Here is a 14,424-nt window from a genome sequence, read left to right as displayed (position 1 = left end):
GAGACTGCCACTGCCCAACTCTAAAGCACGTTATAAACTTGAAGTCACTTAATGTTTAGTACCAATTAGAAATAGCTAATGATTTGTTAAAAAAAAAAAAAGGAAAGAAAAAGCTGATAGTGAAATAACTAAGCAATTTTGCATGAAGGAGGAAACTATTCAAAAGTACTTTTGCGAGGAAAACATATGTGACATTAATGTTTGTACACCGCACTACAGCTTCTGGAATAAATAGGAGTTGCATTTATTTTACAACAGTGACACTCCACTCTGTCAAGTTACTCAACATGTTCCATACTTAGGCAGTAATATTTGCCTATTCCTCTAGTATCCATTCTCTGTTAGTATTATAGCAGATTTTGATAGCATTAAATAACAGACTTTACACAGGTTGTTAAATGCCAACAAATATTATGCTCTCTGGAGTTTGTTATTTCTTCCCATGTCTTTATGAATGCAGATGCCTCAGTCCTTTACTTACTGTGATTATTATTAATCTTGCTGTCCTGTACAGTCTTACATTTATTCAGAAAGAGTCAGAAACCCCAGATCAAATTTTTAAGGTGCCCTAAAGTGACCTCTGAAGTGCAGTCTTTATCTCCAAAGCCCAATTTGTTAAAATGCTGTTTTTCATTTCCAAGCTTTTCTGTGCACAGTCTTTATATTGTGTGTGCAAATAATGCTTATAAGCCACTTTGTGCATAGATCACAATTTGCCGTGGATGATAGTATGCCGGCTATGAAAGCAACAAGTCTCATTTTAATTACTGCTTTTGAAACTTGATTCTGCCCTCCAAAATCTAAGCACAAGTGAATAGCCCTTAGCTGATTTTTGCTTCACTTAACTTTTCTAGTAGAAATTATATGCAATCATCATAATATTTCACAATTATTGCAATTTATGATGTAATTTACGCACCTAGAAAGCCCTACAAAAGTGAGTAACTCAAGTCAGTAAGAATGGGAATGGCAGGACTCTTAATATTCGGTATTAGATAGCTGTAAGTGAATATGTTTTATGGTGGGAAGTAAAACATAAGGATGCTGCCTTATGGTTATAGTTATTGTAAACATTCTCATCTTTCCCGTCTATAAAATAAAATAAAATAACTGTAAAGTGCTCTGGAAGGCTAAATAACCCAGAAGTGCAGAGTGGGACTGAGAAACCTGCTCCCATCTTCCCCCCTTTTTAAATATAGCAATAAGAAAAAAATCAGAAAAGTTGCTTGTCTTTAATACCTGTCAAAACTTCATAATAATTATGTTATCAGTTTGCAGAATTTGCATAAAGTGTGGCTTTTGAGCAGCCTACTAAATTAACTATTGTGTTCTGTTTCACTACTAACGGTTTTATTTATTTCCCATATACTGCATGCAAATACTAAAAGCATCCGTGAATAGCAACGTATGTACCAACCATCTAAGAATCATTACAGTACTGTCAAATCCATGCATTTTAAAATCATGAGCCACTCCCCAGTTAAAACACCTAAGAAGTTGTCTTAAGTTGTTAAAATAACTCTATAGACAGGGGTGAATTGCTTTTGAAGCATTCCGTGGTGACATTTTCAAACTTTTCTATGACCATAATAGGCAGCAAATTTTAAGTGAAAGATGAGGTTTCCCGACAGCGATCCGATTTTAAGCAGTGAGGGCTTTAAATGAAAGGAAACCTATCACCTATCACTCAGGAAGAGATCTGTGACAAAACTGCAAGCTGGTAATACCACAGTACAGCCCGTTTCCTCTAGCTCCAATTCAAGTAAGTATTCACGATTAAACAGAGATTACTGAAGCAAATAAATCCTAAAGGGCTGGGCTGAAAAACACTTCTTACTCTTCAGGGGTTTGCTGTACATAACTACCTTCCCTGTTTTCTTCTGTGAAAATATCTTGTACTTCTGAGCTTGTTATTTCCGTATGTGAAGATGATTCATCTTCTGGCTTCCCTTTGCCCTCGCCAGGCTCAGCACCTCCTGTGACCTGTGTGGAACTAACCTCTCCCTGATCCACTGCCAAAGAAACCGGCACATCTATCAGTCCCGTTCTTGGCTTTTCTGTATTCAAAATAGGCACTTGTGCTGTGTCTGGATTTTCAGCAGGGTTATGAGAAAAGCTCTCAGTCCCTACCTCCACTGGGACAGCATGACTATCCCCTGCTCCTCCTCCCTCCCCATCTAATCTTTTGTCTTCAGATGCGTTTTCAGTGTGTTCTGGCTGCAATCTGTCCCTGTCACAGCTTTCCACACCCGTGTACCAAACACTTTGCTTCATCTCGACTTCTGATTTTACCACTTGAGGTGTATCTGAGATTTCCACCAGCCATTCTGCTTGAGCCATATTGCAGCCCGCCTTGGACACACTCACTAAATTCTTACCACCTGTCCCCAAACTAGATGAAGATGGTCGGTCCTCCTTGAACTCCGTGGTTTCCGCTGCATCTTTATTCATCATCGTCTGTCTTACTTCAATTTCTGCCGCAGCTATTTTGCTTATCTGGTTCCCTTCATGCTCTTGCAACTTTAAAATCTCACCTTCACAGATCTCTTTTATATTCTCAGGTGGAGTATCTGCTGGTAATTCAACTGCTACCATCAGCAAATTCCTTATCTCATTCACATCATCAGGGGATTTACAACTCTCTTCTTCTGACTTGCTTTCTTTCTCAGAATTCTCCCCAAAACCTCCTTTCCCTGTGTTTTCATCCTGACAAGTAACCCTCATGTCAATACTCACTCCTTGGCCTTTAGTTTCTTTTTTAGTTTCCTCTTCAAGCCCTGTTCCTACTGCATTTTCACTCTGTGATAATTGTTCTGTAATCCCTTTTTCCACCTTGATTTTCATTTCATCATTTCCTAAAATCTCTGCTTCTACTACATTATCATGTGGGGAAGTCAGCTTGATCTCAACAACTTCTTCCTGTACTTTGCTTTCTTTTTCAGTGCCACCGTCAAACGCTGCATCCGTTGCTGTTTTGTTCTCAGAAGTTACCTTCTCCTCTACTGCTTCTTCATGTACCTTAAGTTCTTTTTCAGGGCTGACTCCAAAATCTCTGAATGCATTTTCAGTCCCCGAAGCTACTTTTTCCTCCACGACTTCTTGTTTTGTAGTAAGCTCTGTCTCAGTGTCCCCTACAAAGTCTCTTTTCACCATGTCTTCATTCTCCAAAGCAGTATTTTCCTCTGGAACTTTTTGTTCCGTAAGGGTAGCTGCAAGGGACTCCTGTTTCTCACTGATGTCTGTAATGATCACTTCTTCATTTTTGCTTGCCTGATTACCAGCCGTATTAACAGAAATGACTGCCTCTTTGTCTGATGGCTTGCTATCATCATGATCCTTCTCCCAAGAAATCTTTTCGGTCACAATGAGTGTCTCCTCACTTTGAGTTTCAGTATCTGACATCTCTACTCTGGCAGTGGAAGGCTTCTTAGCGGGAGTGGTTTGTGCTGATCCTGAAGGGGTCTTCAGGTCAGTTAAACTGGACACACTTTCACAGGGCAAGTTCAAGTTATCTTCAAAGAGGTTGTGCTTCTTCAGAATTGCAGCTTCTTTTATCACTAAATAAAACAGAAAACGGTTTGGAAAGACTGACAGAGGTACACCAAAGAAGGTACACTATTTCCCTGAGTTTCTAATGTCATATATATTGATATTACAAACAATAGTAATTTTCATTTTCAACTTGTTTTCAGTTTATCTTTATTGGGGAGTTTATCTGTTTTCATTAATGGAACTCCAATATTGACCTAAACTTGTAATTGCAGTAATACAAAAGTACCAGAGGGCCTGCAGTGCACAAAGGTAATGTTTAAATGCGGAAGTGATTACACTGAATACATGAACAAAAGTGTGCTTATTACATTAATTATTATACTGATATTTTGGAACAGTTGTGCCACAAAAGGCCGTTGGGCAACACAGAAGCTTGTCTTTATCTAGCATATAGATAGGCAGACAGATCCAGAGAGATACAAATATTTTATGTATCTTTATATACCACCTGGCATGGTTTCATTTTCTGGCACACAAGCAGAGACATCTGCCTGGTGTACTGCACTAGCATCAATGATGTATGGGAAACTGCACCTGGCAGTACATTTCATTTGGGGAAATTCATTTTCACTGCCATTAGATGTCACCAGGCCTTTACAAATAAGAGCATAATTTCACTCCTGGGCCCAGGAAATCAAGATAAAATGAAGGTTACATTTTGTCAGAAATACGCTGATGCCACGCTGTAATTTTGACTTTCCCAAGCTTAGTAATGTCACTACATGAATTTAAATTTCAGGGCTCGCCACACATCTTCAGTGAGCTGAATACAAATAGTAGCACTGTAATCCCTGGTCTTTGGGAAAGCTGGGACCTGGCTCAGAGACAGCCAGGAGCAATAGCTCACCACTGGCCAATGGCCAAAATGCTATTACTGTCACCTCTAGAGTATCCTCACCTTTCAGGGTTTCTTCAAGCAGTGTCTGATATAAAATCTCTTCATACACATTCTCTACTTGGATCACGCTAGTGTAATCAGCAAAAATGAACTGCTCGTATTTCTGCAGCTCCTGTGCAGACACAGAAGAAAGGAACAGATGCATAAAAACACAGCAATTTCAGAGATTTTGAACATCCTACTTCAGTGGAGCACCTGCATCTACCAGGTCTTGCAATGCTTCTTTTGAACTATGAGTAAACAAAGTATATATTTTCACCATTCATTATGCACTTACCAAACACCGTTCTTACACTACAATTACATTTAGAAGAACTATAGAGCATTGTCATCTGCACTGTAATAAACAATTCTGAAATAAAGAGTTGGTGAGGAAATGCCTCACTCACTGTTTGTCCAAGGAGGCAAATCCACAGTGAGCATGGGAGATCCAGGGTTTGGTTTTGTTTTTTTTAATAGGTGTGTAACATATTGAGCTTACTGAATTATATGTAATAGGCTGTATCTATGCAATAAGTGAGTCATGATCACTAGGAAGCAGCTTGGTGGTCCATAAAAAGAAAATGAAGTGACTGCTGCCCGTTTCTAAAAGGGATACCTACAGACTAACATCTGGTGGATTTAAGTCTTTAAAGTCAAGTGTTTAAGGCCAGGTTGGATGGGGCTTTAAGAAACCTGGTCCAGTGGAAGGTGTCCTTGCCCATGGCAGGTGGGGTGGCCTTAGATGATCTTTAAGGCTCTATTAGAAGGTCAAGACTTGACTGGGCCTGTCAGCTGTGCTACACACATCTGCTTCCAGAGCCAGCTGCTCACTTCTGCAGAGGCACAAACTCAAAAGGTTTCTGGGATGTTTGCACCACCACTGCTTCCTCTGGCCCAGAGACTCTAGATAGGACTCCACGCTCTATATTTAAGGGGGTGAAATAGTTTTGTTTCCTTGCTCACCCCTGTGCATGAACACCATGTCTTGAAGGCACTGCTGACACTCAGCAAAGAGTTACTACAACTGTTACTCTGAGATATGATAGTATGTAGAATGACATAGAGAGGAGAGTGATTTTAAATACATTTTTTGAAGTCCTGAGTTTGAATGATCTGTACTCAAAGATTTACAAGCATAACTTGAATAAACACTTGGTTTTAGACTTGTTTTTTAAACCAAAACAAGCTAGAGGCTCAGCAAGAGCCTCAGGGAACTGATGAACATCAGGGAAACAAAAGGGCAGGGATGGGTTATGGCAGTCATCTTCCAGCAGCTACAATGAGAATGCAAGTGAATGTGCGTGGTCTGCAAGAAAGGGAAAGCCTATTTCATTTGAGCCAAGGTGAACAGCATTCCAGCTGGCCCCTCATGCAGCCACACTGATAACATCTGCATGAAACTCTGGCAGATGGTGTTTGCAGAGTACTACCCTATCAGCATGATTAAGGACAACAGAGCCAGTCCCTGTATGTTTGTTTCCTGACTGCTGACACAATTACTTCAATTTAAAATCACTGAATACCAGCCCATGGCCTGTTTGCTTGCTGCTCCTGCTGCCCAAGCAGGCGCTTGGTTTTGAAGGAGGTTGTGAGCAGAGGCTGTGTATGGTCACAGTGGTGCCTCTGGGTGCTGCCCTCTCCGAATGACCAAATTTCAGCTTGCAGCAGGGATGCCGAACACAGGGACAAGCTCATAACCTAAACTTGCAATTGTCAGATAGAGAGAGGAGTTCAGTTTGAGGGGTCTTCAGATCTCTAGGGAAGAAGCGAAATGGGGATGGGCAATGGTCTGCAGCTATCTCTGAGGAAGCAAGCTGCATATGCAGCTTCCTTGTATCCCAAAATCTTCACTCCATTCCACATCTTGTACCGTGCTGCTACATCAATCCACAAACTGGCAAATATAAACATATTTTCTCCAAATAGGCATGAGAGAAAACAGCTTTACAAAGTTTAGGATTTATAGTCAAGGTGTTAATCCTTTCCTGCCTTTTACTACTGTTGTTTTGTTGTTTTTTTTTTTTACTCACAGAGCAGTAATGTAACCTACTGGTTTGCATGTTGAAGCCAGTGTCTTCTGCATTGTGGGCAAAGTAATCTGTACTAGTGCTTCTTGAAATATCTTCTTCCGGATAGTGCTGCTGTCATAATCATATTGCTGTTAAAGACAGACAAGAAGAGAAGCAAGTCCACACATGTTTGGTGTTATTAATCATTCACAGGAGGAACTGGCTCTTGTTAACCTGTATCTGGTGACAGGGAACTACCAAAGGATGCTGTATCATTGGTACACGCAGGGGTTTCAATTCCCATGCAGGTTATTCCAGCTTTTGGAAAAATACTCTGAGATCAGGGAGATTCTGGTATCTCTTTCCCTTCATTTTTTTTTGGTCTGAGCTAGAAACAGCCTCATGCTTGCTCTCTCCAGGTATTTTAGCACTGAGGGTAATGAATTCTAGGGGCAGGCTGATTATAAACTAATATAAAATTATTTACTCAGATCCACAGCATCATTTCCAGTTGATTTAATTGTAACTGAAAGGACTGCACACGTAAATACTCTTATAATTGTCTGCCCAGAACTAGGTTTTACCCCCAAAATGAGCAGCTTTGCTAAGTGCCACCAAATCAGCATTTCCCACCAGACGGTAAGAGGTATCTTCTTTCAAATACTAAGGTAAATTCACGTAAGAGATGCTCTCTTTAGGTTTCTTAAAAGGCAGAACACGAGATCTTACTGCACAAAAGCTGTAGCATTTACCTTCAGTACTCTCAGTTTGACTTTTTCAATGGTTGTTGCAACTTTCGCTGAGTCTGCCTGGCGACTGGGAGAGAACAACTGCTCAAAAGTATAAACTGCATTTTCCATCAGCTAAGAATAATAAGAAGAAATATATTTTAAAGACCCGTAACACAAAATGTCTACATACATAAAGAAACCTGATAAATGTAACCATTAACTTAAATTGTGTTTCTGAGAGGTGAAACAGAGAAAGAATAATCAAAAAATCAATACATATTTTCAAGTGCTTCAAATGATTGTGGAAGGGGAAGAAAAGCCTTGCCCAGTTTAGATTTCAACACTCAGCTTTGTAATTGGACAACAAAAAGAATAATCTCTTACATTAATGCAAGAGCACAGGAAAATGAAACTACCTCAAATTCTACCTTGAGCATAAAGGAGGGTCACCAGAAGGTCTGCGAAACAGTTGTATTCGCAAACTTATTCAGAGTAGATTCATATTGTCCCAAAATTGTGTTTCTCTTATTACTATCTATTTTAGTACTCTAAAGGCTAACATGCATAGAAATGTTGCAGTAAATAAAGGAAATTAAGCCTTAGTATCTTTAATCTAATATAATAGCTTTGCTGTACGGATTTAATCTCTTGTCACTATCCAAAAAGGTGGTGACAAATACAAGAAGTAGAATTAAGTGGCTATATATACAGGCCACAGACAAAATTCATCCCTAATAAGAAGACTATCATTGGCTGCTATCAGATCCTATTGGTCTTAGTAAGTAATACTGTAGATGAGACTTTTTTAAAAAAGCCATTAATTAGTAGCTTTTCTTATAACACAAATAGTTATCAGCAAAAATCTCAGATAGAGCAGTATTTTCTCAAGAATTATGTTAGGCTGGTACTTGCCATCTTTTCAAGTTATCCAAAGATTCATTAAAAATATTAAAAACCTTACTACAAAAAGATATTTCAGAAAAAAAAATGTTCTGCAAGTGGTAATTATTTCTACTTAAAGAGGCTTTGCCTCTTTTAAGTAGTGTTTCCATTCAATTTTTAATTTACTCTTATTGGAGGGGGATGGGGACGTCCATAGGGAAGCCATCATTACTGCTGGGTCTTCCTTCACATCTCATGGGAATGTACCAGTTGATTTTCATCATATAGTAAAGAGGACTTTGTAGTAAAGAGGTAGTTTGTAAATGAGTATGTAGATACTTATGGATAAGACACACTTTCAATTCCTTCTAGACTAGTAACATTTTCATTAATGAAAATAAGCAGTGAAAAACTTTGAAAGGGTGATCTTTATAACTGACTTTGCAGAAAACTTGAAATTAGACTATATAGACTATATTTTAGATAAAAATGGAGAAGATAGAGGTCTACTCAATCTGTGCATGTATCAGGAGGCCATACATTAAAGGCATTGCAAGACCTCCCATACAATACAAAGACAGGAACAATGTATAGTTAAGTTTGAGACTAATTCCAAGATGAATGACTCACTTTTTATTTGTGTTATTATTTGGAGCAAATCATAAACTGGCGTGGATTTGCTGAAGATACTGGAGTTGGTTTATTTACACTAGTTGAGTGTTTCTCTCCTAAATTCCCTAAACTTGACCACTAGAGGATGCCAAGCTCCCAAGCCTGTAACTGTGCACTGAAAGAAGGAATACTCCACCCAAGTTAGACTTAAGCCGAATTATTCTTTTATATTAAAAATGCATGAGCACAGACACATCTGACCTTACTTGTTGATAAAATAAATGTCCATGGACACAAAGTGAAGCTACTTACTATTTTTATGAGAAAAATAATAGCCTTTTAAAGAGAGATAAACAATAACTGCATTTTCAGAATAACTTTTACTCTCATTTAACTTATTTATTGTGAATTTTGTTTCCTTACATTAAAAAAAAAAAAAAACTTGGTTTGTACAGGATATATTTTCTGTCTAGTTCTTCGTCTTGGTTCATGGTCTTCACTTACTGAACGACATTTTATTTGAGCAGCATTTTGGAATGGTTTCCTTGAAAGACTGAGACATGAAATCAGAATTTTATTTCTGATTAATTCTTTGGCTGCTGATCATTGCTGTAATTAGAAAAACTGCTTTTAGGAAAACCCTATCCAAACACTGTGCTAGAAACTTATTTTCCATGTTCATAACTCCCACTTCACGGGAGGGAACCACTTCCATTTCACAAGATGACCAACTAGATTACTTAATTTCTCAACTAAGGATTATAATCACAGGGTTCAACATATTGTTATAAGGCCAAATCTGCCCTGCATTCTGGCAATGGAAAGAAGTCTACTGGCCAGGTCTTAATAGATTTCTGGCCAGGGATCCAGAAGAAATAAAAGCAAAGCAACATTACAGCTTATACCAATACACACTGGAGGGGGAAAAGAGGCAACATTCCTTTTTCATCTCAAATGATGAAATGATTTCACTTCAACCATCCCCATGAGAAGTGAAGTTGGTTAAAATAGCTTCATCCTGAGACACCATTTATGTCAAAGAAATTGGCAATTTTTAACATTAATTGCCTTGTTTTATATTCATGAGAAAATAAACTATCAAGAAGGAGAAGGAGACACTCTATTTTGTTAAAATTATTCAGGACTCTTCCTGAAAAATAAACACTTGAGAATGAAAATCAGGTGGATTTTAGCTACCTTGTTGGCATAAGCACAACCTTCCTGGGTGCTAAGACACCAAGAATTCAGAATGTCAAGGTTCATGGGAAGAGTTGATCCATACAAAATTCTTGTAACTCACTGAAAGACTCTCACGCATGCAATGTCACAAATATAAATGTGAAAATGAGTTTCTAGCTGCATTTTTCTTATTTTTTTTAATCTGCATTTTGCTTGGTATATATCTGGGGCCTCTTGCCCTCATCAAGAATCAGCTCTTCATCAAGATTACTTTGAAGCAGCTTAGAAGAACAAACCTAACCTGTTCTCTGAAGAGGAAAAACTGGATTTTACAGTACCTCTTGCATGAAGTTCTGTGTCCTCTGAACCACAAAGTCAATGTGGTAGACCTTGAAGCGACTCTTGAGGTCTTGAAGGAGCTCCTGGAGGAGGTTTACTTTCAGATAGCAAGGCTCCATCTTCACAGAATTGAATGGTAGGTTCATCAGCTGATCCACGTTCTGCATTCCAGTGGAGGAAAAACAGGCTTTGAGAAAAAGCAGCTGGAAACCAATTTTAAGTAGAGAATATAAGAGTGGCCCTAAAACAAATTCTGGTATCTACACTCTGGTTGCACAACTGCCACAAGACTTTCTAGACCACAAACAAAGCAATAATATAGTACCACTTTGGGAAGCAAGTACTGCTGTCACTCAAGTTCTAGGTAGAAAAGTGCTAATGTAAAAGGCTCCAGTTATATTTTTGTCTTACCTCCTTTAGCTTTGTGATATCATTTGTCTTCTGGAAGTTCTGGATGATTTCATTAACTTCTTTATCAAAAAGTGAGCGAACTTCAGTGAATCCAGAACTCACGGGACCCATGAGCTCCTCCAATATGGATGTGAGAAATGGCTGGATATTTTCTGTGCAGCATTTCTGAGCAGGCTCAGAAACAGTGGCTGGAGCATAAGACAATACAATGGATGCATTTTAGGCTACTAAAATATACAGTGAAAAATGTAATCTGAACAGATATACTTTACAATGGATTAAATGCCCCCGTATTTTTTTCTGGAGTCACACCTCCTCAGAGATGACAAGGGTGATAAAAGGAGAGTTTATAGTTTTTTGAGTAGCAATGAAACATCTTTTCCTATGCCCCCCCTAAGCAAACTAGCAGCATGGTAGCACTGTGAGAGGAGAGGAAAGGGAAGCTGTAAGTATTGGTAAATACTGGGGAGTTTGCACAAAGCTTGGTCATGGTGCTTGTATAAGATTTATCTGACCTTGGTACTCCACAGTTCACTGAAAGCATCCTAGGCTGTTATCTGAGAATATCAATGTAACATCCTGAGTTTTATCAAAACACCTCCTAAGTGATCAGCTATTTATTTATTTGCTAACTTAAGCAACATCAATTGATGTTTGCCTACTTTTAACACTCATTTTTACATTCATAGCAAATATATAATTTTTCATATTAGTTTCACATCATTTAAAAAGCTCTTTGGTTTAATCATGCTTTGGTATCCTATGAACTTGTCACTTAACCAGAACCTATTTTTGTGGAGCATTTCTTGACATAAGGTCAAAACCACCACACTTTTAATTATGCTCATGTAATCTATACCTTCATTTCACAAAGCTGCCCAAGCAAAAATCAAAGCAGAATACGCAACTCTAATCAGGATACTCATAACCTGCCAGCTCTAGCTCCAACTTGAGAAGACTTTGTATTTTCACAGATGCAGCTGCCCCAGGTGTCAGTTCCCGTCAAAGGCAGCAGGGGCTCAAAGCATTTGTTTTCTGAAAATGAGCATCTCCGGATGGAGTTTCAAAACACATAAGGATTTCAAAACAACGACATCTGGTAATTTGAGCAGCACAATGGGAAACATTAAGGATCGCTCCAAAACACATTTGTTTTCCTACTAACCTTTGATTTTTCCAGCTAAGAAGTTCTTGGAGTTCAGAATCTGATCCATGTCTGAGCGAATGGTTCCTTCAAGAGATTTTGCAAAATCTCTGCACTCTTCTTTCAAGGTACTCAGTCCTTCTGAAACCTGCTGCTGGACTAAGCCATATGTTTCTTCTACAAACTAAATTCAAATTAAATTAAAAAGCAAAGATTAGAATCAGCACATTCAGACAATTAGCATGAGAAACAACTACTCTGGAAATATTCATACTTACACCAAACCAGGCCCGCTTCCTGTCATTCCTCTTTCCTTTCATTTTAGGCAGGATCATCGTCTGAAGGTTAGGAAGGAGTTCCTCCATCACAAGGTTGCTCAAGATCTATATGGTTAAGAGATTAAAATGACCTGTTCATACATTGTTTGCCATCTAAAAACTGAGCACTTGCATCACAGAATGACATGTAAATATAGGCAACCCCAAACACACAACAGTTTAGCTGTCCCAGGTTGCCAGGAGGACTGTTTTTAAAATATCAGGTATGTTTGAGAGAAACTCTATGAATTCCATCTGAAGAATCTTTCTCTGAAAGGCTTTGAAAGACCATCAACTAACAGAAGATGAACCAAGATGACAAAGATGTCTATTAAAATTTACTGTATGCTGTTAGAAAGATTGCCATGTGAAAAACAATGGAGCTAAAATGACTGATGTCAGCTAAACAACTACCAAAAACATTTGAAAAGCTGTTATAATGACTGTTGCTTCTCGAAGCTGACCTTGTTCTGAGACACTGATGCCCTCCCAGAGGCATCATTGAGGAGAAGTTGTTCTGAAGACTCATCAGCCAAAGGACACTTCTAATAGGAAAATACCTTGCAGCAACAGTGGTGTAGTGGTATCATGAAAAATTCCCATTCTTGTGACCCGTGTTCGATTCCCAGCTGGTGCAAGTAAGTTCTGCAGCTGTTCCCTGAACCTCTAAGCAATTGCTGGGGCAAAACAGTGACTTTTCCTGTTTTTAAGAAGGGTAGAAAGGAAGACTCACCGAACTACAGATCGGTGAGCCTCACCTCTGTGGTTGGAAAAATCATGGAACAGATTCTCCTGGAAGCAATGTCAGGGCACATGCAGGAGGTGATCCAAGGCAGTCAGCATGGCTTCACCAAGAGCAAATCATGCCTGACCAATCTGGTGGCCTTCTCCGATGGAGTGACTGCATCAGTTGACAAGGGAAGACCGACCAATGTCATCTACCTGGACTTCTGCAAGGCCTTTGACATGGTCCCACATGACAACCTAATCTCTAAATTGGAAAGATATGAAGGGTGGACCACCCAGTGGATAAGGAATGGGCTCAACGTCCGCACCCAGAGAGTGGTGGTCAATGGTTCTATGTACAGGTGGAGGCCGGTGACGAGCAGTGTCCCTCAGGGGTCTGTCTTGGAACTGCTGCTTTTCAGTATCTTCATCAATGACATAGATGATGGGATTGAGTGCAACCTCAGTAAGTTTGCTGATGATGCCAAGCTGAGTGGTAGGGTTGATACCAAAGAAAGAAGAGATGCCATTCAAAAGGACCTGGACAAGCCTGAGAAGTGGGCCCATGTGAACCTAATGAGGTTCAACAAGTCCAAGTGCAAGGTGCTGCACCTGGGTCAGGGCAATCCCAGACATGAGCACAGGCTGTGGGAAGAACTCACTGAGAGCAGCCCTGCAGAGAAGGGCTTGGGGGTTCTGATGGGTGAAAAGCTCAACATGAGCCAGCAGTGCGTGCCTGCAGCCCAGAAGGGCAACTGCATCCTGGGCTGCACCAACAGAGGTGTGACCAGCAGGTCGAGGGAGGTGACTGTCCCCCTCTGCTCTGCCCTTGTGAGGCCCCACCTGGAGTCCTGCATCCAGGTCTGGGGCCCCCAGCACAAGAAGGATGTGGGGCTGTTAGAGCGGGTCCAGAGGAGGGCCACAAAGATGATCAGAGGCTGGAGCACCTCTCTTAGGAAGAAAGGCTGAGGGAGCTGGGGCTGTTTGGCTTGGAGAAGACTCTGGGGAGACCTCACTGCATCTTTTCAATACTTAAAGGAGGCTTATTTTTTAGATGGAGAGCAACTTTTTGCTTGGGCAGAAGACAATAGGACAAGGGGGAATGGCTTTAAACTGAAAGAGGGGAGATTTAGATAAGGTGTTAGGAGGAAATTCTTCACTCAGAGGGTGGTGAGGTGCTGGAACAGGTTGACCAGAGAGGCTGTAGATGCCCCATCTCTGGAGGTATTCAAGACCAGGTTGGATGAGGCCCTGGGCAACTTGATGTAGTGGGTGGCATGGGAGGGTTGGAACAAAATGATCTTTAGGGTCCCTTCCAACCCAATTCCAACCCTTCCAATCCATTCTATGATTCTATGACTCTTGACCCAAAAAAGCAAGATAGAATGATACTGATGTGGATCTTCAGGAGTATTTCTTGTGAACACCAATTTCACAATTCACACAAGGACGGGAGGTCCCAGTAAAACCCGGATATGGGACAGAAAGGGAATCCAGAAATTGGGGTAATCTGTAGATCAAATAATTCTACTCTGATTTTTTTTTCAAGAAGCGTAGCACAATCCAAAAGATTCATTAGCTCCAAGGCTATCCTGAGGCAAAAGGGATAAAATGAATAGCTGATGGAGTTTGTGAAAAACTT

At 39.9% G+C, this 14,424-nt stretch overlaps 1 protein-coding gene across 2 annotated transcripts in view; it reads right to left on the bottom strand.

Annotated features, from left to right (window-relative positions):
* Window positions 1–223: 223 nt before the first annotated feature.
* The window catches only part of NIBAN1 (niban apoptosis regulator 1), a 67,070-nt gene continuing 52,869 nt past the window's right edge, over window positions 224–14,424 (bottom strand). For both annotated transcript variants that reach the window (XM_040566461.1, XM_040566459.1), the window contains exons 7-14: window positions 12,018–12,122; window positions 11,761–11,923; window positions 10,596–10,783; window positions 10,184–10,345; window positions 7,194–7,304; window positions 6,483–6,590; window positions 4,451–4,562; window positions 224–3,557 (exon numbers count right to left, since the gene is read on the bottom strand). In XM_040566461.1, the coding sequence (XP_040422395.1) occupies window positions 1,834–3,557; window positions 4,451–4,562; window positions 6,483–6,590; window positions 7,194–7,304; window positions 10,184–10,345; window positions 10,596–10,783; window positions 11,761–11,923; window positions 12,018–12,122 (2,673 nt within the window). In that variant the 3' untranslated portion in view covers window positions 224–1,833. The remainder of the gene's footprint in view (window positions 3,558–4,450; window positions 4,563–6,482; window positions 6,591–7,193; window positions 7,305–10,183; window positions 10,346–10,595; window positions 10,784–11,760; window positions 11,924–12,017; window positions 12,123–14,424) is intronic.

Source organism: Cygnus olor, chromosome 8 (genome assembly GCF_009769625.2).
Source record: "Cygnus olor isolate bCygOlo1 chromosome 8, bCygOlo1.pri.v2, whole genome shotgun sequence".
Taxonomy (NCBI): domain Eukaryota; kingdom Metazoa; phylum Chordata; class Aves; order Anseriformes; family Anatidae; genus Cygnus; species Cygnus olor.
This window is presented reverse-complemented; position numbering and strand designations above follow the sequence as displayed.